The sequence below is a fragment of the Tauraco erythrolophus genome, chromosome 17, assembly GCF_009769465.1.
Source record: "Tauraco erythrolophus isolate bTauEry1 chromosome 17, bTauEry1.pri, whole genome shotgun sequence".
Lineage (NCBI taxonomy): Eukaryota > Metazoa > Chordata > Aves > Musophagiformes > Musophagidae > Tauraco > Tauraco erythrolophus.
The window spans coordinates 3,802,683-3,826,081 of NC_141481.1; the positions used below are offsets into that span (position 1 = coordinate 3,802,683).

The following is a 23,399-nucleotide window of genomic DNA, read 5'->3' on the forward strand; positions in this document are numbered from 1 at the left end:
AATTCAACTAACTTCAGGAGCCCTTACGTACATACTTTATTGCTGTCACCAATTGGGATCAGTTGATACAATCCATCTACAGAGCAAAAAGACAACTGAAATTATTATGTAAACCTGAATTCTTTACTTTTCCTTGGAGGCAGAACTTCCAGGAGATGCCCAGGCAAAAGAAAATTTCCTTAAGGATGAATTGCACAGCATGTCATTTAACTGACAGGCACAGCCCTTCTTGACACCTAAGTAGCATACAGGATGAGCTTCACCCAAAATCTCCTCCTCTGCAACCATTTACTATAGCCATAAATATAACATTTTCAAAATGCAACATTTTACATAATATCTCTGTTACCCAAAACAATAATAAAAAACCCAGACTGTCCATATGAAATCTTACCTCCGATGGTATAAGTGTATGACAGGAAAATAAAAGAAATGCTTCTGCTTCCTGCATTTCCCCTGGTTCCACCAGCAATTTACGGCCACAAACAGCACCTGCAAAGCACATAAAAATTCACAGCTAACAAAGTACATTACTGTGACCTTCTTTATCTAAGATGTATTTTTTCCATTCATTCCATCTGCCATTTTCAGTGTCTTTTCAATTCAGTATTTCATATCAGTTCCTCTTAATTCTATCACATAAGACCTTTTTTTGTTTTGTTTTGTTTTATTTTGCAACAGCAACCCTTTTGGTCACTTTTCTTTCTAGTTTTTAAGCTTCTTAATCTCAATCCTTCAAATTTACTAACTTAGTCATAATCTATATTAATTACTTTTTCAACAGAGTGGAGCTCAACAAACAGAGGCTTCGGACAGCTGTACCTGTGAAGTGTTCACAGGCAACCAACTGCTGGAAAGCAGTGCCACGGCTGCAATCTTACATGACTACCAGTGTCTCCAAGGATCCTGGAACTAGAAATTACCACAGGTTTGCTTCCATCTGAAGGCAGGTGAGTAAATCTAAGAACACTTTACAAGAAGAAACACATAGAGTTCCCCATTCAGGAGCAGAAATAACAGAACACTGAGCAGGAATCACACGTTTTCTCCATTTATTCTAACATTCTGTATGGTAAATTAAAATTAAGACAACTGGCTGAGTTACCCTGAAATGTGAGCATTCAAGTGCTACTGGTTCCCACGGGATGACAGACATTAGCATTGGCTTGGAGATTAAAAAGCTTTCAGGTCTTGTTTAAGATTTGTTCTCTGGAGTTACCTGGTCTGACAATCTGCTGGCCACATGTTCTATTTCTTCTCTTGCTGCAATGGACTGGCCACACCATGGCGCATAGAAGAAATACAGCACAATTTCTGAATCCTGACGAAGGTGATCTGCATAGTCTAATTGTCCCCGAAAAAGATCAATGACTGGAGATCTTGTGGAGAAAAAATTCACTGGAAGCTTTGCTGGCATTGTTACATCTTTTGCTCGGCTGCAGGAAGGAAATTAAGAGTGGTTACTGAGACCGTGCAGCAGTACTTTTAAAAGTGTGCCCAAAGCACTAATTTTTAATCTTAGCAGAGGTCATGCAATGACAATACTTGAGAAATTTATGCAAATGACTACAACTTACATTATCTGAGTTAGTTTCATGAAATACCATAAAAACCTGAAGATCATCCTTAACAAGCCTTAGAAAGTCACACTGTGATACCATGCACTACATTTATGGGTATGTTAGCTCACACTCTTATTGCTGGTTGCCACAGAGCATAAAATTACCAGGAAGAGAGATTTCTCTGGATTTCTTCCCTGGCCTCATCCTCTTTTAACACTTGTACTTTAGGTAACAGCACCCTGATAAAAGAAGAGACACTGGTCATACAGTTTTGTGATGTGATGTTTATATAAACAGAGATTATTAATCTGCCTTACATTTTGCTTTAAAGTATTCTACACTTCTTTTATATTGTATTAGGAAAATATATGTAAGTGTGTGTTATTTTATTTTACTGATTAGAGCAGGGGCGGCAAACTGTTCAGGCCACACTTCCACTTCAATGTAAGGACATAACAAATAGAAAGTCTTGATTCAAAGAAATTATGACAGATTAAGTTTCTTAAGAGAAATCGGTTTGACCAGTAACACCAAGAATGTAAATCAAATACTCAAGAAACCATTTTCTATCAAACCAGCAATCAAACAGTCCAGAAGTGGGCATTTCCAAGGTGTTCAGAATTTGTTATAGCATAAACTGCCTTAAAAGCAAGTGAATGATCTTTAACAAAACACATTCTGTTTTCTACTCTCTTCATGCCAAAATTTTCCACTAGCTATATTTACACTACAGCAAGTCAGATTAAAAACTGAACTGCATCACCATAACGCTCAACTTTGCCATGGGTTCCTCATGCGACAGGAAGTTTTAGGAAAGACTGTGCATTCCTTTACCTTATATCACAATAAAAAGCTAATACAAAAATGTTTTTACCTAATATTTGTTCCTTCTCAGGTTACAATTTTACTAATTGTGACACTGTTCGGGGCTTGATAATTTCATCAAACTCATACATTAAGCAACCTCCTAACCACACTGCCATGTCTTCAAACTTTACAATCATTCTGGTTTGTAAGAAGTACCTTGATTTTTACAACACAGACCCACAAAAGCCACAGCGCTTCTCTCATTTCCAGGTTACTAAGCATACACTTAAAGCTCAACATTTAAGAATCACTCTCAGCACATTTTCCAAAAGAAATTCTTAATTCATATGTAAAAGATAACATTTGCTTCAAAACCCAGAACTTTGAAAACACTAACTGGTTCCTCATGCTTACAAGTCGTTAATTCCACTACTCACAAAATCATGTTTTCACACAGATGGCCAAAATTCTAGTTTCTTCTATGGACTTCTACATTTGTTCCTTCCCTTCTCCCCGAATCAGTAACCCAGCACCTTCTTCCCCAGCCCTTAGGTTCTCAGGTCACCTCACAACCAACACCTCTGGTTCCCTCCCGTTCCTGCACCTTGCACTGATCCAAACTGCTACCTTCTTCCTGTGGTTTCTAACTGCCAGCTGGACAGGACACAACGCTGCTGCACTACGCTCCAACTCACAGGCCACCACACACACCCTGATTAGCTGCTGAAACCGAAACGCAGCAGCAAAGTGTTGATCTCCCCTGAACACACACCTCTTCAGAGACACTAACTAGGATTTCTCCTCTTTAACTAGTTCAATGAAAATGGGACAAGGGGCAATGCCTTTAAACTGAAAGAGGGTAGATTTAGATTAGATATAAGGAAGAAATTTTTTACGATGAGGGTGGTGAAACACTGGAACAAGTTGCCCAGAGGAGTTGTGGATGCCCCATTCCTGGAGATGTCCAAGGCCAGGTTGGATGAGGCTTTGAGCAACCTGGTCTAGGGGAGAGCGTCCCTGCCCATGGTGGGGGGGGTGGAACTAGATGATCTTTACAGTCCTTTCCAACCCAAGGCATTCTATGAGTCTATGAAATATGTTTAAAATCTCTGCTTCCTCTACTGAATTAAACTAGAAGTGGACAATTAATTCCAGAGTTACAGCATAAGCCTTAAAAATGAGATATGAAACTGGCTCCAAATAGCAAGAAAGTGTAAACAAATCAACAGAAGTCCTATGACATGAGTCAGTCAGGAACTACATGGCTACCTTCAAATAAGAAAAACCTCCAGTAATTATTAAAAAACAAAACACGATAAATCAATAGCTACCAGCTTCTTAAGCTGATTTGCTCAGTAGCATCTTCCTCTGTAATACCAAATAAGTAACTGAGTACTTTTACATAATTCCTAGGTTTACGAAGACAATAGTGATCTGAACTCCTAAAAATTATACAAGTATAAACTGAGAATTACATAAAAAATTATTATACAAACATAATAATCAGTGTTTTAATAAACAGTATGTGATTGTGTCATTTACCTGATGCACAGAGCCTTTAAAAACTTAAACTCATTTCAACAGAACAATCTGGTAATAAAGGAAAGCACACACAAGTGCCTGCAGGATAAAGCTCCTTTGATTGCAAGGTTCTTACAGTGGGTTTGTCCCAAAAGACATTTCCATAGTGTCAGAAATAATTCGGGTTCTAAACCACAGGCTTTCCATTATAATACACGTTAGGTCAGGCTTCATTTGGCTATTCCTTGAGCCACTATAAACCTGCAATACCTCAAATATCACTAACGGGTTGCCTCGTAGTAAAGGAATTTTCCCTTTCCATACTTTTTTATCCATTGGTCTCAAAAATTGTGTGTTGCAAGCATAGTGGTAGTAATCGTACTCTGGTGCTGAGACTTGCTTGCAAACCATACTGACGTGTGTGAGAAAATATGTACTGTAGTCAGTTAACATGTGCAATTAACCAGCCTCCAAATTGCACATGGAATTTTTAAACTTCAATTTTCTACATTTCTGACAGCAACAGAAGAGGGAATACTTTTCTGACCTTAGTGTCTATTTAACTACAATCTGAAAAACCAAACTCCTTTAATCAAACTTCCTGTACAGAGTACGGGGTGGCAAAAAGCACATTCCAAGCACATTCCATTTGTGAGCTTTCACACACAGCTAGCAGTAGAATGAAAGGAGCATGAAGGAAAGCAGGAGAAAAACAAGCGTCATCATAAGTGTAAAAAAACAAAAAAACAAACCCAACATATTTAATTTTTTAATAACAGACAGTAAAACAGGGAGGTGATTAAGTTCAGAAATCCTTCACCATACGTTCTGTAATATGGCAAGAGCTCACACTTTTGTTTCAATTATCTGCTCACTGTAAGATACAGACTACTGGAACAGAGGCACTGCTGCTCACCGAGCAACTCATTCACAGACTTAAAATTCGCTCTGATTCAAATAATACATCCTCTGTGGACAGGTAGGAAAAGAAAGCCTTGGTATTTTTCAGAAGCATTACCTGTGAATCAAGGGTTTCTTGAAATAAAAGTGTCAGACTCTGCAGAATAGGGAGGTAATCAGATCCTTGTAGCCTTCCACTCCCAAAATTAAGCCCCTATTGCAGCAGATGTTCTTAAAGTAATATAGCACAACTTGAACCACGTACCAGTCACCTTGACCTAAAACCCATCCAGAACATTCAGATCTCAGTTCAGGCTCCAGAAAGGAGCTGCTCAGCTGCAGCGCATTTTCGTGCCTACTGTGCACCACCCGGCTCCCCCACATTTCCAGCTGCAAACATCACCTGGTTCCCTGTACCCACGTACCCCAGGCTCTCGGCAAACAGCAACCAAAGAGACTTTTGCAAGGAAGTTCCAGCTCCCAAGAGGAGCACCACCAGACGGGAAAACGAACAACCCAACACACAAAGCCTCTGTCTGAAGCAGGTGCTCGTAACTGGGGCGTCAACACTAACACGAGCCAGGAGAGACCCGCTCCCCCCACTCTGCACCCCCGTCCTGACGCGGCCGGCTGCGGGCACGACGGATCTCAGCCCTGTGCCCCCTCAGCCCCGTGCCAACACGGGGCGCGAGCTGTTCTCTGGAGGACGAACAGCTCTCTCAACAAAACGCCTGCCCCTCAGGCACACGTGCGCCCACCCACCTACGGCCACGGCTCGACGCCCCGCGACGAAGCCGTATACGTCGAAAACGCCGCTGCTTCTTCCTCACCCGCGCACTAGCGCAGCGAGCGGGCGCCCTCCCGCCGCGCCCCGCGTCCCCCCGCCGCCACACCGCTGGGCTGGCGACAGCGCTGCCCGCGACACGAGCACGGCTGTCGTTGCCATGGGGACGGCATGTCGTCGGGCCGGGAGGAAGGCGCCTGTCACCCGCCCCGGGAACAGCCGCTCCTGACACACCCCGGCCCGGCGCGGCGCCTCTCGCAGCCCGAACGCGCAGCGGGGGATCGAGGGGTCGCGCCCCGAGGAGACCCCAGCCCGGCCAGCCCCCGCCGCCCGCCCCGCCACACCCGCCGGCCCCAGGGCGGGAGCCTCCGCCGGCGGCTCTACGCCGGGCCTCCGGGGCCCGCCCGGCCTCCAGGAAGAGCCGCGGGCGACCGCTTCCCCCCGGCCGGGCCCCGAGTGCCCGGGGTCCGCCCGGCCCCCGCCCGCTCCTGCGAAGCCGCCCCTCCGCCATTACCTGCAGGTGACTTTGAGGGCGACGAGGAAGGCGCAGCCCAGCACGATGGCAGCGCCGCACAGCAGCTCGGGCCGTCGCGCCATCTGGGCGGCACGAGGCCGCAGCCGAGGGGCAGCCGCGGGGCCGGAGCCGCCGCATACCGACATCACCCGCGGCGGGGAGGGCTGCGGGCCACCGGGCCGCTCCCGCTCGCACACGTCTGCCTGCCGCCCGCCCGTCAGCCGCGCCGGGGCGGGCCCCTCCGCCGGCGAACCCGCCGCCGCCACGTCGCGCCGCCCCGAGCACGCGCACAGACGGCCGGGCCCGGCCGGGGCAGGGGCCGTGGGGCCGGGCCCGCGGGGAGGGCGGGCGAGGCCGCGGGGACGGGCGGCCTCGCTCGCTGCCCCCCAGTACTACCGCGGGCTGAGGAGAAACGCGTTAAACATTATCTCGTTCGCCTCCTGCTGTCTGTGCGGGACGTCGCCAAAATTCCCGTCGCCGGGAGCAGCGAGTAAATAATTCCCCAGTAACTCCTCCGCTTCTGCGAGGCCCCAGCCCCCTCCGGCAGCCGTTCCCCAGCAGCCCCGCACTACAGGCAGAAAAGACTTCACACCGTCCTTACAGAACAAGGATTCCATGTTTAGTTTTGTCTAGAATTACTTCCAATAATTTACAGAGCACTTACATGAAACAATGAAAGCAGAAAATTGAGAAAACAATTCAGAAAGGCACACGATACAACCAGGTTTTGTCACAGAAATAACAGTGTCCATAATACTCTATTTCAAGCTCAGCTTCTTACAAACAATGTAAAAAATCAGCATTGCAGCAGGTGGTATTTCAAGCACCAAGCTAATTTTGGATGCATATTGTACATCATACCGAGGTGTTCCTCAGCCGAGCCTGTCAGGAATTGTTACTCCACCGAGTTCCTCTTCGCTACGGCTGAAGCATAAGGTGGTTTAATATTCCTTGTGCTTTCATTCTGTGAAGTGAAAGGGACACAGCATCCAGGCTTGTCACATGTGTAGGTACTACTGAACTTTGGTTCAACACTTTTTAGGTACACAATATGTGGCCAATGACTACATTCAAGCTACTGAATTCATTCTTAAAGCTCTTCTAATTATATAAGGTCAGCCAACAACAGAGAAAAATATTGGAGAGAAGGAAGTTAAGTCATGGGAGAAAAAAAAAAAACAAACCTAGCTTTAGCTATTTTGAATGAATGACTGAAAGAAGTTTAGTTATTTTTTTTTTTTTAAGTGAACACACAAAAAAAGCTGAAAGCACTATCTCCAGAGAAGCTAAAACGCAAGAAAAGCTCCAGCGACTGTAAAGCCAAAAGGCTGGTCAGTCATAAGTCATCTCAGCCTGTCTCTGGTTTTCCATTTCCTGTGGTCTGCAGGAAATGCAATTTGCTGTACCAGCCACCTTGCAGCTGAGGTGGTCGCTCATGCCCAAGTCAAAAGGCTGAAAATGTGTCCCAGCACCATGTAGCTCCAAAACGCTTGTCTGCTTCACAAGTTAGTTGGCCACTTCTGTAATCTGACTGATGCTATGAGCTAACGGCAACACAGAAAACCGCAAACAAGCAGCTGGAGACAGAAATACCAACTTACTAAGTTTTTAGCTACAGGTGCTCAAGCTTTTGCTAAGAGGCAAATCATTGTTTGTTTTTACAAAATCTCAGTCCCGAGAGGCTACATGCAGAAAACAGCTTTGTGTAAAGTTCTCTTTATTACAGGCAACATTAGTCCATACAATAATACACAATACTGACATACAAGTGTAATCTTTCAAAATCATCATTTAAACAGCAAAGACCAAGAAACAGAATTTTAACTACTTCATTTTCAAAAATTAATACTTTTTTCCTGCCAAGATCCTTTTTCAGTAAATTATATTGAAACATACAAATAGAGAGAAAAATACCCATTCAACATATATTGTAGTTAAATGGTTATTTCGTTTAAAATCTTTAATAAGAAAATCCTTTTTAGCAACCTACATATAGATAAGTAGCAAACTTTGTTTTAAACAAATCCTCTCCATTAAAAGATCTGAAGAATTTGCATCCATCATTTTCTTCTTAGCCCATAACACTCTGTTTTGTAATACCTTGATACCTTAGAGTATTTCAGCTGAAGGACTGATACTGGGGGCTTCCTAGATTTTATAACTTCTCTTCCCCCCCTTCTATTTCCTAACTTTCTGTCCAACAGAAGGTGAGTAAGCATGTAATACTTCAGATTTTTTTAATCACCACTCTGTTTCATGAGAGCACAGACAGGTCTGCTCAATCCCCCTAAATCTACTATATTTTGCTGTTCAGGAGGAACAATATATGCCAATAAAAGCAGAAAACCTGCAGCTTTTCTGTCACATGCTTTTGATTATTGTCAAATTTTCTGGTTTATGCTTCCAGCTGATAACATGTATGTGTCATATCAGTATTAGTTTAAATCTTTAAACAAAAAACTATATTTTCCAAAGTCATTATCACTGGGAGCAATCAAGTGGTCTTTTCTTGCTTTGCTGAGCTTCATTCTTAAAACTTGTCTTCGTTCTTCCCACTCGTGGAGTTCAGCATTTCCATGGGCAAATTTACAGTTGTTTCCTTCAGTGCAAGTACCAGCCATATATCTGTTAAGACAGATTTCAAATAATGTTTTCATAGAATTATCATGATCGCTATTGTATCTAAGTATTTTCTTCTGGTCATGCTATTCAAATACACCAAAATACTAAGGACAAAAAAAAAAAAATAACGGAAGAGCATTTACTTTTTAAGAAAGATGATTCTAACTCTGCTTAGCATTTGATTCTATTTTTCTTTTCCAGCTGTCGAGTATTCATAGAGAGCAAGAGATGGCTCTTTTCTTTCTATTCTTTATGCTCCTACTTTACTCAGTCATTTAATGCTTTGAAACCCTTAATTTCATCTGGTTGAATTATCAGGTAAATGAATACCTTATCATTTAACTCACTAAGCAAAAGAACTACTATTCTTACAAAAAATCCAACTAATTAATTACCCTTTGTTAATGAAATTTGGTTTTTAAGTGCTCAGTATTACTTAAGAATCTATTTTATCTTACTATTTTTGTACTGAGTTATAAGCATGTCAGTTTGTATTCACTTTATACTGCATATCCGAGGCCTGTTAGTGTTCAAAACATCCAATACATACGGATATTCCTTAAAAATTCAGTAAAAGGGCCATGTAAGCTTCCATGCAAAGACTGCAAACAAAAAATAATTTGCTTTATATGCTGTGCATTTTCTCAAGATCTCTAAGGCATTCAAAGACTTCAACTTGAAATGGAGTAACGAGTATCCATACCAGCCAATTGAATCTTTAACTCCAGAATGCGGATTCCGAAGTTTTTAGCCTTCCAAAAAGATGCCAACAGTGGAAAGAACTTTCAACAGATTTACAAAAAAAGGCTTACTGCAGTCAGGTAAACAGGCTGCATTTAAGAATTAAAGGGAGCAGCAAAATATACAACCAATATTGGGGAAAACCAACAGGTCTTCGAAGTTCTCTTCCACACATTCATAAATGATTTCCAGTAACAGAAACTCAATTTTAACAAATTTGTTTTGATGCTACTTGCCTTAAAGCTCCAATATCACTGTCCAGCTAGGTACTGTTCTTGTGTTCCACAGGTATTTAATATGCAGATGCCTAAGTAAACTTGTAGTCATACCAATAATATCTCACGCAGCTGCAATAAACTTGCAACTCTTTATTAACATCACACAACCAATTAATTTGGTTCCACAATTAGGCACCTTGTCACCCCGAGTTCTAAAAGCATGTGTTACAATATTGTTATTACTTAATTTCTTTTTGAAAGATGTACAGAAAGCAAGAAATACTAGAAACATTGTCAAAACTAATAACCATCTTAATTATTTACACTATGAGCTGTCATTTTTCAGCATTTTTGACATATTAGAAACCACATACCTATCACAAATGCTAAAATATCCAGTTGGAAAGCGATACTGCCAGCAGTTTTGATCGTCCTCAGTGTGGAAAACCTTCTCTTTATGCTTTTCAGAAGAAATGTGACCCTGCCATTGCTTCTCACTATTACAGTTCTTCCCACACATCCAACAGTGAAAATCCACCTGTTTTACAGGAATTTGAAAACAAAACATTGAGAATTCAATACTGTAAGCACAGAACTGCTCCTAATACATTTTGAATGTTTTCTTTATGTTGACCTGTAAGTTGTTGTCTACCTAAACAGATATAGTTATGTAAACAACAACCTGAAGTTTACCATCTCCTCTGGCTTTAGAGGATTCAGAACTGCTTTACAGGGCCAGTTAATGTCTGCATTTAGTGTAGCTAGCTATGATGTAAGGAAGCACCAAGAAAATAAGGACAATATGTTACTGACTGAGGTAAAAAAAAAAAAAAACAACAAAGCAAAAACCTCAAAAAATCACGTCTGAATTTAAAATTATATCTATGATTACTTACTGTAACTTCAGCATAGTCTGTTGGCATGTGAATTTGCTTCCCATTTTCTTTGTTTGCCTGAGCAGCTGTATCATCTCCTTTTTCTGGTTTTTGACTTTTTAGCCATATGTCATACAACTGCTCCAAGTCTTGAACTAATGAGAGCAGAAGCTAAAATAAGTAATTAGCAATTAAGGCAAGAGTTTGAGAATACTAGATAAACGACTGAGTTTGCAAGCATAATTCAGTCCCCACCTACTGTAAGAAGAAAAAAGGAAGGACACAATGTAGACAATTACACAGTTCAGAGATAAGAGCCAAAAGCATTATGAATCTCTGGCTACTTACCAAGACCCATGTCTGCCTATCTAGAGGAAAGTGAGATGTTACACATTTTTCAACAGGCTCCCAAAATACAGATAACTGTCCCACTAGGTAACAACCGTGCCTCTGTGTATCAGTACCTGAATTTCAAAGTACTAATATAAAGTGTGCTACAGCTTTTGTTAAATTTAGTCTGCTTTCTTGCATTTTATTACTTCTGATTTTTGCTCATTTCTCCCCAGTAACACTCCAATGCCATAACAAGTCAACAACAGAAAGTGAATAGTGATTCCCAGTAAATACTCTGTAGGGGGGAAAATTCTCCTGCAAATAGCTTGCCCCCATATATTATCAGCAGAATCCTACTGTGTGCACATGGCAATACAGGTATAAACACCAAACAATATGGCTGCATGGCTCAATATACTATTTCCAAGACATCTAAAAAAATTGATACAAACTAGTTTATTGTTAAAAAACACACCAAGCATCAAATATACAATATAGCTATTTTTATTTAATACTGGTTTTGAATACTCAGTCTGGGCTTACTCAAATTTTGAAAAAAAGGCACCCTACAAGGTTTACTACAAAAGGCAATGAAAGAAAGTGGATTAAAAAGTAACTGAGGAACAAGGATGAAAAGCAGAACAGTTAGATTTACAACATTTTAGATTTACTCTTCTACTTACTGCTGTTCTCCTTCATATAGGTCCACATCTCTCTTTCCTCAGGACTGTGAGCAAATGAGCAGTTTCCATCATACTGACATTTCTTGCCTGAAGCAATATGATTGCACAACTGGAACGTGGATTAAAAAAATATCCTTATGAATATAAAGTAAAACGGACAACAGTAAAAAATGTGGGAGCTTTTTTTCAGTCTTGGCTAGTGTTTCCCCTCCCTATCGGACATTTATATCACATGAAAAATAAAATCATGTTTATTTTATAAAAACCTCATATTGTAGTTAGAAAAAGCAAACTGCTGGAAGCAAGTACTATGACTGCTTTTTTCCTCTTATCAGATCACAGATCTGTTTAAATTATTTCTGAAATATTTACTGGAAATAGTAAGAATTTAGTTAAATCACTGAAAAAGTTATTAACTTCCACTGATGAGAAAGGGCTTCAGTAATAACATGTGAGATCAGTGCTTTTCTAAAGCTGAACTCTGCAGAAACACTATAAATGTATTCCCACCAACTCTCATGGGAATTTCTCCAGAACGGATGAGACCAGCCCAATTGCTAGTATTTTCCAGTCGCCCTGTCTTCTTAACTAAAATGTTAGTTTTAGGGTTAACATACATCAAATTGCAGAGGCACTTGTTTCTTTGCGGGAAGAGGACGAATGGTCATCCACTTCTTTCGTTCATTAGACATTACTAGCACCACACGGCGATCTTTGGTCCATCTGAAAAACAGATGCTTCCATGTAAGAAAATACTATTAAAAAAAAGACACACCGTATACACAGAAGCAGAACCAGGAAAGCCCAGAAAAGTTCTTTATAAAGCTTTCAACATATATTTCAGATTTAACTAAATTCTACTGAAACTTTACCATAACAAAACAAACAGCCACCGAAGTGTTTGTTTCTCATTACCAGTTATTAACATACTATAAAGAGATGGCTGTTCTGCTTTGTTTGTAAAAAAATATTGTAAAAAAAAAATAAATTGTAAAAAACCATTACAAAAGTGTTTGTAAAAAAACCAATACATTTGTTTTTTTTATTTCTTGTATGACTCTTTCCTAAGCAGTAACAAAGTTTCCCAGAGAGGTTTCAAATGGCTGACAAAATAGTAAAATTTTCACTGCTTGGTCTTACTTACGGGTGCCTTGCCTTTGCACTACAGTATTTCTTGTTTCTGTCTGGCTCATTAACTTGACCGTTTCTCCAGCACTGACCACAAACAAATTTCATCTTCAAATTAAGTGATCCATATTTCATTTGGTTCCCAAGGATCTTAAGCCAAAAAAATAACAACAACAATAAAAAATATTTTGTATCTGCAAAGAAATCCACACATAATTATGAACTACCCCTACGATAAAAGTTTACAAAACATGTCCAGAAGCAGATGTTACACTGCATGCCTTGTAATAGCTTAGCTTGTAATTTCAAACTAGACATTTCTTGACAAATGCATTTTTATTTAACTTATTTCTGATTTAGATATATGTACCAAGAAGTTGTGATAATATATACATACTATACACATAAAAGTCCTACATATTGAAAAGATATTTAATTGCCCCATGGCAGCTGACTTTAAAATTGTATTTAGCTTTTATGTTCTGCCTATGACAAAATAAGCAAAGCAAAAAAGGAATTGCATAGAAGCAAAGCAGACGTTTTAGTTTAAGTGAAATAAGATGAAGAAAGCTGACAGTGGAAGAGATTATTTGAAGAGAGCATTAAAAAAGTAATTTCTAAAATAAGCTACATTATACATAGAAAAAGAATTATCACCAAAGTCACTACAGAATTAGTTTAATGGAAAAACAGAAATACCTGTGATCCATGTGCACTAGCTTCCATGTTCTGCCAGTATTTCTTTGATTCCTGAACAATAGTATCATGTGAAATACCTGTAAAGGAAGGAAAAAAGTTCTTGAGCACTTAGGATTGTTGCAGAATTACAGACATGCTCAAACTGGAATGCTACTGAAGCCCCAAAGCTTTTATCTATTTTTCTTTTCATATATTGTATACACATATACATACACTCATATGTGGGTGTGGATATACATTTACAATCATAAACACACACACATATATATACACACTCAAGAATCTCATGAAGGCCTCAAAACCAGAAATACTGTATATATGATCACACTGAAAAGCAAACATAGAAGTTTTTTAAATTACAGATTGCTCATATAAGTTAAGGTGCATCTTTGAGTATTTATTTAAACTTAATATACTAAACCTCTAATGACAATCTAATTCGACAAGCCACATTGTATCACGAACCACAGAAGAACGATGCAAAGTGCAAGCTAACAGACACTAGATTGCCCCGCCTTCTTTACAAGGACTTTAAACAAGCCCTGTTAATTAGGTTTTGTTTCAGAAAAAAAATTCTTACAAATAATTTGGTTAAGGTTCCTACTGGAGCTATAAAGTGTTCACACATACGGTAACATTTACTGCTTTAATTCCACACAAATACAGACTGTCATCTGTATTTGGATTTGAGGGTGAGTAAAATGTTTCTTTCCCGAGGCAGCATTCCTTTACTTCCCACACCTTACATTCAGAAGAGGAACCTCATTCAAAGAGCAGAGACTGAGCTTTAGCTGACTTTGGCAAAGCATGAGGGCAGCATGAACTTATCATAAAATAAAAGAAAAGAATATGCCTTCTGTGGCAAATCAAGTTTCTTGGAGAACTCAACTCTTACTTCAAAATAGAAATTATAGTGGAAGTATGTATTTGCTATTATTGACTTTGTACGGGCAGCTGGTAAGAAAATAACTTTTAGTTTCACAGAGAATCTTCTAAAGGCTCATCCCAGGAAAGACAGAACAGGAAATCAGCAAATAAACAGTAATCTCTTGTCTCTATTTGACTTTCTTCCTCCAAAATTTTCAGGTCAGTATGACATCTAATGTCAGTATGTCTGTTCAGGATTCTAGATAGAAAGCTGAAGCAACAAGGACTCTCTTTTTCAAAGAAGGGACAGGTGAGGATAAACCACAGACATAAACAGGCAAAACCACCAGAAAGACTAACACATTGGGATTGCCACATTTCCCTTTTTCCTCCATGCATCACAATGATCCAACATGATTACTTCATATGTAAAGCACTGCTGCCATACACAGCAAGGTAGGAAGAATATACAACTTATGTGGTACAAATTACTGACTGCCAACAGTTCAATTGCTTTTTTTTAAAAAAAATTTAAAAGTCATGGAGACTTTGGAACTCAGGACAAAGGAAAGGACTGTAAGTACAGAGACATGTCGTTCAAAAGCTGTCAGCTAGAAATGAAATAGTAATCTGTTATCCTCAAAGAAGCCAACAAAAACAAGCAAGATCAACAAAAAGCAGCCTAAATGTCCTGTGTAAGCAAGAACAGAAAAATAGTTACGTTTTAACAACACATACGCTAACGAGACACAGAGCAGCAAACTGGAAAGACTTATTTTCTGGCTCACTATATAATATCAGAACGACACTAAGCTAAAGAAAGGTTTAACGGTGGAAAAAATTGATTCTTGCACTGGAGGATGGAGGGAAACAATGGTATAAATTTCAAGCTTTTGTTTTGGTGCTCTGCAAAAAAGAAATTTGGCTAAGGTCTTCCAAACTTTTAAGGTTTAAAAATAAAAACAAATCTAGTTTGACTTGTATTTAATATCTACTGAAGACTTCTAGTTTATTTAAAGAAAAAAGAAATCTGATCATGTAGAGAAGTTTCAACAGTTTTTATTATCAAAAACTTGCTAATTTTGAATAGCTAGTAGCCTACTCCATACTTTTAATTATATTTACATTACTGTTTATTGAATATGCTGGACGAAAGATTCCAGCAAATTGTAAGTGAATGCACCGATCCCAAGTAGCTAATTTCATAAGGGAATTGAGACGAAGCGCCATTACAACGAAGAATGAAGTGAGAATTTTACCAAACATACCTGTTTCCTTTTGCATTATCCAGACTTTAAGCTCTACCAGACTGTGAGCATAAAAGCATTTATCCTCTCGTAAGCAGCCATAATGCACCTCATGTCTGCACAGGTCCAGCTGACATCGAGCTTGAAAAGGGCGGATTTTGGAGTATTTCACCATAGTTTCTCGCAAAATGTGGACAAGGCACCTGTTTTGAAAACAGTCAATTTTACATATTCCTTAAAACAACTTTGTTGGTGTGTGGAAATACATGTAGAATAACCATCCCTCACCATATCTTATTCTCTTCTGCAAAGCATGACTGAACTCATTCCAACTACAACACTGGTTTCCAAGAGGGAAAGCATATCATGTCCATTTTCAAGTACATATCCTGATCCAACTACAAACACAAGTACTGATTCTTTTATAGAGCACCATTAAAGAAAGAGTTGATACATCATAGTAACAGCCTAGCTCTTATAGCTGTAATGTTTCCTCAATATAGGGGCGTATTAAAAGCAATTAAAATGCTCTCACTTACGTTTCCATCATACAAAAATGTAAGTGTATGGATTCTCCAAAATTTAACACTATGACCACCATGAAGTTTTTTTAACTTTCAAAGAATAATTAAAGACACTTTCCTCACACTATTTTTTATCAATTGAATTAGTGAGGACTATTGCCTATTTCAAACACTGTAATTAAGTTAAACCTGTTAACTGACTTGAGTTAAAATTACAGCAAAATAAGCAAAACAGTCTGAAAAAGAGCAAACTTAGGAACTCCTATATTAACTTAACATCACACATCTGTTTACATCAATGCAGCCCACCAGGCAGATACACTATTAACAAACTGACACCAAAACCAGTAAGACTCAAACATGAGGGTGGATACCACTAGTTTTGAATGCATTGATGAAAAAATAGTTCACTTTCAATTTAGTTACATGAGACAATCCTTGTTCAGTAAGTTTGTCTTACCACTACCACCAAAGCATATGTCAGTTAGCGAGGAAGTTAATCAACAGGCAAGAAATTAAAGTCAGTATTAAAAAATTCCCTGAAACCTTTGCTTTTAATTCGAAACTTAAAGAGATGATATTTCAGACATACTTGTTATCTTCAAAGTCATGCATAGCAGGGTGAGAACAAGAAGATGAGTTATCCTTGTTCCTTTTGCTTATTATCCTGGGTTTGTGATCAAAACATTTCTAGAATACAAAAAAACAGGTAATTATAGAATATATATTTTATACATTTAAAAATATACTTTATTGTAAAGATTTTAACAGAGACTTCAACTAGTCTCTAATCTAAAGACAGCCATATTATTATTGGACATGCATTTCAAAATGTACAAAACAAAATGCATGAATGAAAGCATTTCTTTCCAGGTAATTTTATTATCTATTATCATTTTTATTGTGTCATTAGAAATAAAGCAGCACCTCACAAAGAAACATAAATAATCCATGATGTTCTTGAAGAAGTCGAGACACAGTCAAGCTGATCTTTCCATTTCCTCCAAAAAGAGCTTCTCGACTAAAGGCCCCTTTGCGCTCCAGCGTCCACACATCGATCTCTTCTTGGCAATACGCAAACGTGCAATGACCTGGATATCTGCATTCCTCTTCAGCAGCAACATCTGAAATAACAATATTGAATATGACATTGCTTTTAACAACTTTTATTGGAAATCCATCTTAAAACTCCCACTATTTCCATTTCAAATGTTTTAATAAAGAAGCAGGTCACAAGTCTACCAGAGAGAAGCAAAACCTTATGCTGAATGACTTATTGAAAACGTAAAATTCCTCAGAAAGGCGGATGCACACCTCTACCAACTATCCTTTTCTAGCCTAAGGCAACAACGCTGAGAACCCGGAGTACTCTTTGCTTAAATATAGCTGTTAATTAATCCATGAATCATCTTGCTTACATCGTAAGTAGAGGTTCATACTACAGAAGTCTAACAAGAATGGGGTTTTTTGTTGTTTTGAGTAGTAATAGCCCAGCACTCAGAAGCCGAGTTATTCATAACGAACAGCACAGAAATACAGTCCATGTTGTCTAAACAGTCACATCAATGGTCAAAATATGGCACTCCTTACAGCCTTTGAAAATATAAACCACTCAGTGAACTTCCTTCTCCATCTCCCATCAGCAAGAATAAAAACTCATTCTGAGTTCACTGTGGAAAAGCTGAACTATATTACTTTGAGTGTAGGCATTAAGTTTTACTATCTATAACACGTACCTTTACATATATAATATGGTCCCACATACTGTGTCTTTGTTGGTCTTGGACGTATTTTTTTCCATGATTTATCTTCAGAGTTTTTTATTCTGCCAATTAGAATATCCTTTTTACATTTATGTTCTAAACTGGGATGGTAAGCGTAATCCAGTAATTTAGGACCTGAAACAATCACAGCAAATTGCTTATATTTTATTTGCATAAATTGCAGCATACTTTTAACATTTCCATACACAGACTGGCACATAAGCCTAAAAGCAAAGTACACCAACACACTGTATATAATTCCTACTTGCACCAGCAGCTCTGAAGAAACAAAAGTCATTAATAGCCATGTTAAGCAGAACAGAAAAAAACCTGAATACTTACAAAAGGACCAGTCTCGGCAAGAAAAAAAAACACAAGTTATCTGGGGAGGGATGCTGGGTTACAACCTTAAGATTACTTTGGGACAGCAACAAATTGCTGCGTTTTTCGAATTCCAAAGTATACATTTCCATAACGCTAATTTATAACTTAAATTGCTTATTTATAATAAGTCGATGCAGATGAATTCCAAGGATCAGTAAACAGCTCGCTCTCAACCTTCAACTTTTATTGTATTAGAACAGTTACTATGTTCAGAGACAAAACACACTAGGTAAGAAGTACACACGTGCCAAAAATATAAATGCCAATCCTAGAAATTTGCGATTTTGGAAACAAAAATATGCCTAGCTCTGTCTTTGGGATGATACTAAAGTGAATGTTACATTACCACCAAAATGAAGAAATCAGGGAATCTGAAGACGAGTAATGCTCAGTGAATTTTGCTATTTAGGGGACAACAAAAACAAGAGAGTGTGACCCATTTTCCCTGGACAAGAAACTGATGGAACAGTACAATTTCAAAAGTAGGTAGTAAAAGCAAGAGACACTTAAAGGCTTTGACAGAGATGCAAAGAAATAGAAAAAATGATACAAAAAATGAAGCTAGGAAAACGCTAAGTACTTCCACCGATACTTTATAGCTCCTGCTTTTAACAGAAGGTGTTCTATGGTTTTTCAAACATCACTTTATGTATTTTTCTTGGAAATATAATTTAAAATTAATATTAAAGTTCTTGAAACTACAATAGTCGTACCCTGAGTGTCTTGATACAATTCTTTATTAGTATATCAATATCAATGACACCTATGACTTGAAACACAATGCATATTTTTAAGATTAGTCTAATAAAAGCTATTGCCTCTAGAATACGGCTCTGTTTAACAGCAACAGCTCAGGCCTAAAAGATTAGTTATATTAAAGCCCAAGAGTGGTTAAGATCCTTTGAGTCAATACAGTGGAGTTAATTATTACTAAGGTTTGGAAGCCTCAGGATTATGATTTAGAATTAGTTCGAAAGAACAATAAAACAGATGGGATGTGAAGGTTACCAGGTACTTTGAACTGCAGTTCAATTCCCCATGGCCAATCAGAGAGAGTATTGCAAGTGTTTTTTAGTCTTGAGCAAAGGTGTCATTCTTCACAGTACCCTGGGGGTAGGGAGGAAAGCGAATATAGAATGTGAACGACCTTACATAGCAAACCTACAGGTTGGGGAAAGCGTGTGGTGATTTGTGCTGGTTTTAGGAATCAAGAATCTATTAGGACAAGAAATCCAGAAACGAAGAAAGAAGATAAAATACTTGTTGAAACATTTTACCAGTTCCTTAATCATAAAATCGTACTACATCTGCAAAGAGCAAGTCAAGATTAACACTGTTTAGAAGCCAATAGTATTTTAAATTACGAACAGTAAAATTTTAAATGTATGCTTTTTATTTTTTTAACAGTCAACCCAACTGAGTCCAAAAGCTCCTTACCTTTTTTGACAAAACATAACTGGCAGGCCTGTCTTAGCTCATGTGTTCCTTCTAATGGGTTTCTTCCCGTGAGTGCTGAAGATACAGGTATATTAGCAGTTGCACTGCTAAAAACATTTGAAAAGTCATTTCTAGTTTGGCCTGCGATTCCCATGTAATTTTCGGACCCAAACAAACTACTAGGGCCATTTATCTGTCGGAAGAAAGCATGTTTTACTCAATCCATGGAATTTAATACAGCAAAATTAAAATTTAACCTACTGAACTTATTCTTCAAAGCACAAGAAAGCTTATACAAAAAAAAAAAAATCATAATACAAACCTAATGACATGTCTAAGAAGGGGACATGGAGATTTTACAAAAGCCTATACCCAGCACAGAATACGCATATAACAAGACCCAACCAGGTACAGGGAGAAGAGCGGCATTTGCCAGGCTAATTATTACTCCATCCTGACTCATGAGGATGCAATCCTTCATGCCACCCTTCCCCACACAATCGATGTCCAGTAGAATGATTGAAAATATACAGCATGACTAGAACACAGTGACCAGACAGATTCTGAGACACGAGGAACTCCGCTCTGTTCCTCTACTAGGACAGCTCTCCAGGATTCCTAACATTGGCACTCAGATCATAAAGAGGTTTTCTCTCTCTTAGGTTGGTTATTTTACATTTCCACAGTATTTTACAGCAAGTTCCTCTGAATGGAAGAGTGGCTATGACAGTAGTTAAAGTTTGGATATATAAAACAACCTTTATCATTTTTTTTTGCCTTCAGTTACGGCTCCTGTGAACTACTGTACAACCGTTTTCCAAGCTAGAATAATATTTTAATGGTAAAAGTGCCATTATTTAAAAATAGAAACTTCTACTGTAAAATCTAAGATTTATGTTAATCCTCCAAGGCGTTAACATTTGAACTGATGTGAAAGAAAACAGGAAAAATACTTACAAACAATGGGGAATTATTGCTGCTAAGTGTTGGTGTACCATCCCTTGAAGTTGAATTTGAGAGGTCTAAAGGAATAAAAAGAAGTTTTAATTACTTCAGTTCCTCAAAACATCCTATGCAAAAAATTATTTATCACTCCTGAGAAGCAAAAGTATCGAAGGTTTGGTTTTTTGACAAACATCAAAGAGTTTTACGTTTGCTACGATTATTGTTTTTTTCAGTTATGAAAAAGCCCCTTGTAAACACCTGGGCTGAAAAATTACTAGGTAATCATCTTCAATATATCCACCTGACTAACATCAGCAGTAGCTTCACAGGTACATGCTGACGCAATATGGAGATACTTGTGCAGTACAAAAAGGGTAGCCAGACACGCAATACCTGACTATCAAAAGCGAGGAGATGGAAGAGGGTTAAGAGGATTCTTCTATTTTTTATTTTATTTTGTAAATTTGGCTTCATTCCAAAGACAGCATGCTCCTGTAACACTAGTAACTAGAGACAAAACTTTATCTTTTCTAGTTCACTGGCTATTTATATCTTGTTATTTCACATACCTGATTTCACTACATAATTATAGTTCCTGGAGTTTGAATCCAATCATGTAACACTGGTACCTTTTCAGAGTACACAGTTATATTAGCCTTTCAGAATTCTTGTTTATTGCCAAATCATCAGAAAGTTTAAGCTGTAAGAACATCTTTGTTTAAAAAAAAAATAAATTTTGAAGGAACATGGTTCCTTCTTTATACTTATCCACCTGAAACAAGTAACTTACACAATAAACGCAGAAAAACTGAACAGAGGGAGCTTAGAGCAGGCTTATGCAGACCTCAAGTGAACAAAAGCTTTATTTATACATTCTGGTGTACAATCAACACTAATTATCAGTACTCTCAAAAATTGTGAGCACAGACCAAGTGTTATGTAAGTCTTAAATACTACCGAATAGTTGTGAAAAATCTTTTATTAAAAAAGTAAACCAGTTGGCTCATGCACAACTCACACTCATCATAAAAGGTTAAATATTTAACACTGTTTTCTTACCTCTTTTTGGGTCACTGATTGAAAAGGTGCTTAATGGTGAACAAAAATTTTCCAGCGAAGAAGCCAAAGGCTGTGAAAAGATTTCTGAAAGAGAAGGTGAAGGAACAAATCCTGCACTAACTGGCAGTGTCCCCAACAAAGATGCAGAGAAAGGTACACTAGGAGCTACGCTTCCGGCAGGAATAGGTCCTCTGGCTCCTGTAGTTTGCTGGGAAAAACAAGAAATTTAAAGAGAGCGTTCACACACAGAAAAATAACTCTCAAGAACACAATCGACAATAATATTTCTTTTAGTAAAGTTTTTGCAAAGGCTTCATAAAATCTACTGAAAAACAATAAAAGGTACACTACAGTTCTGTACAGAGCTACAGCACACTTAGAGAACTACAGTAATCAAACCCTAAACCGTGTCCTAATGCAAGGAATTATCCATGAATCAACCACTTTAAAGTTTTAGTTAGTTGAAGTTTATTTACTTATTAACACATTTTGGATTTTTTTATGAATCAGATCAGAGCTGGATTTCCAAATTACGTTAAAAACATAAGACAATAGAGAAGAGTAGGAAGAGTCAGAAATCTACATGATCTTTTCTAAATAAAGAGACCATAATTCAAATTCAGCACAGTAAAGAATTAAGAGTTAGATTTGAAATAAATCCTCAGATACAGTCAAACGATACCATGTTCTGCAAAGGCCAGCCCACCTTTCTCTCCCCCGGTAGAAAATAACCTATCCTTCTGCACACCTTTGTTAAGGACACTACCAGGCAGGGGAGTTTCCCTCCCTCCCTCCTCTCTGTCACCCCAAGAAGTTTCTCCCTTGCCTGGAGGCTGACCAAATTGGTCTGCACAAAGTTTGGCCAACATGAAACTCCCTCTGTTACCCAAGTTGTCAGCCTACAACTCAAGACTGTACACTACATGAGACTGCAGTCTATCTTGGAAGATTGTATTTCCTCCTGGCTTTCACTATGGCACACCCAGAATAGAATAGATTAGACTAGTTGGAAGGGACCTGCAACAATCACCTAGTTCAACTGCCTGATCAATTCAGGGAGCTACTTTCTACATTTCCGAAATACATTCTACAAAACAAAGTGCATAAGCCAGAAAATTAGAAGCCCCAAGACTTTCGATTTAAAGATTTACAACTGTATCCACAGCTGAATGAGGTATTAATATCACAACTAGCTGAAGAATTCAGCATGCCACAGCCTCACTTAACATTGCAATACTAAGAGCTCCAAACTGGCAGGGCCACAGCAGAGCGCCAGTAACCTTGCTAGTAAGTTCAGACAGCTCTGCTCTCATTTTGACTAATAACTGAGGAATTCTGTATGCTTCACAGTCTGTTCTAGCTCTGGAATAACAGTGTAATTAAGAACAACTCTTTGTGTGCCTAAATGTCTCTAATAATCTCTTCCAAAAGATATAAGAAGTTAGACTCATGATGCTCTAACTATTTCTGGTTATCCAGGAGGTGTTATCCGGACAAGGCTCTGACTGCAGAGATACTAGCGAATGCACTAGGAGACCACAGGGCAAGTACTACTGTCCTGCAAAGCTATTAGCAGAACTTTAACCGTAGTTTCTACGGCCACAGGGTGGGCACTCCAACACACTCTCGGGTTCTGAGAAGGTTTATTTGCACAAAAAAAACCAAACACCCTAACCCAGACTTCAAATGTCTAGTTCACTTTTCGTAGTACTTCCTGGAAGTAGTATCCCTTCCCCTGTGGCAGTAGTATAGCAGTATTTCTGAAGTAGTATCCCTCTCCCAGCAA

General features: G+C 38.7%; 2 protein-coding genes across 3 annotated transcripts in view; both read right to left on the reverse strand.

Annotated features, from left to right (window-relative positions):
• TXNDC11 (thioredoxin domain containing 11) overlaps nt 1-6,234 on the reverse strand; it is a 32,968-nt gene extending 26,734 nt beyond the window's left edge. Inside the window, exons 1-4 of one of the 2 annotated variants that reach the window (XM_086622264.1) lie at nt 6,089-6,234; nt 1,727-1,801; nt 1,220-1,436; nt 395-492 (exon numbers count right to left, since the gene is read on the reverse strand). In XM_086622264.1, coding sequence (XP_086478390.1) covers nt 395-492; nt 1,220-1,436; nt 1,727-1,801; nt 6,089-6,234 — 536 coding nt within the window. The remainder of the gene's footprint in view (nt 1-394; nt 493-1,219; nt 1,437-1,726; nt 1,802-6,088) is intronic. The other variant, XM_086622265.1, reaches the window with a different exon arrangement.
• A 1,080-nt stretch (nt 6,235-7,314) lies between these two features.
• ZC3H7A (zinc finger CCCH-type containing 7A) overlaps nt 7,315-23,399 on the reverse strand; it is a 29,504-nt gene continuing 13,419 nt past the window's right edge. Inside the window, exons 10-23 of the mRNA XM_086622093.1 lie at nt 21,614-21,821; nt 20,567-20,631; nt 19,610-19,802; nt 17,762-17,923; nt 16,953-17,149; nt 16,618-16,715; nt 15,523-15,704; nt 13,388-13,464; nt 12,705-12,838; nt 12,178-12,283; nt 11,561-11,669; nt 10,566-10,699; nt 10,044-10,207; nt 7,315-8,713 (exon numbers count right to left, since the gene is read on the reverse strand). Coding sequence (XP_086478219.1) covers nt 8,524-8,713; nt 10,044-10,207; nt 10,566-10,699; nt 11,561-11,669; nt 12,178-12,283; nt 12,705-12,838; nt 13,388-13,464; nt 15,523-15,704; nt 16,618-16,715; nt 16,953-17,149; nt 17,762-17,923; nt 19,610-19,802; nt 20,567-20,631; nt 21,614-21,821 — 2,019 coding nt within the window. The 3' untranslated portion in view covers nt 7,315-8,523. The remainder of the gene's footprint in view (nt 8,714-10,043; nt 10,208-10,565; nt 10,700-11,560; nt 11,670-12,177; nt 12,284-12,704; nt 12,839-13,387; nt 13,465-15,522; nt 15,705-16,617; nt 16,716-16,952; nt 17,150-17,761; nt 17,924-19,609; nt 19,803-20,566; nt 20,632-21,613; nt 21,822-23,399) is intronic.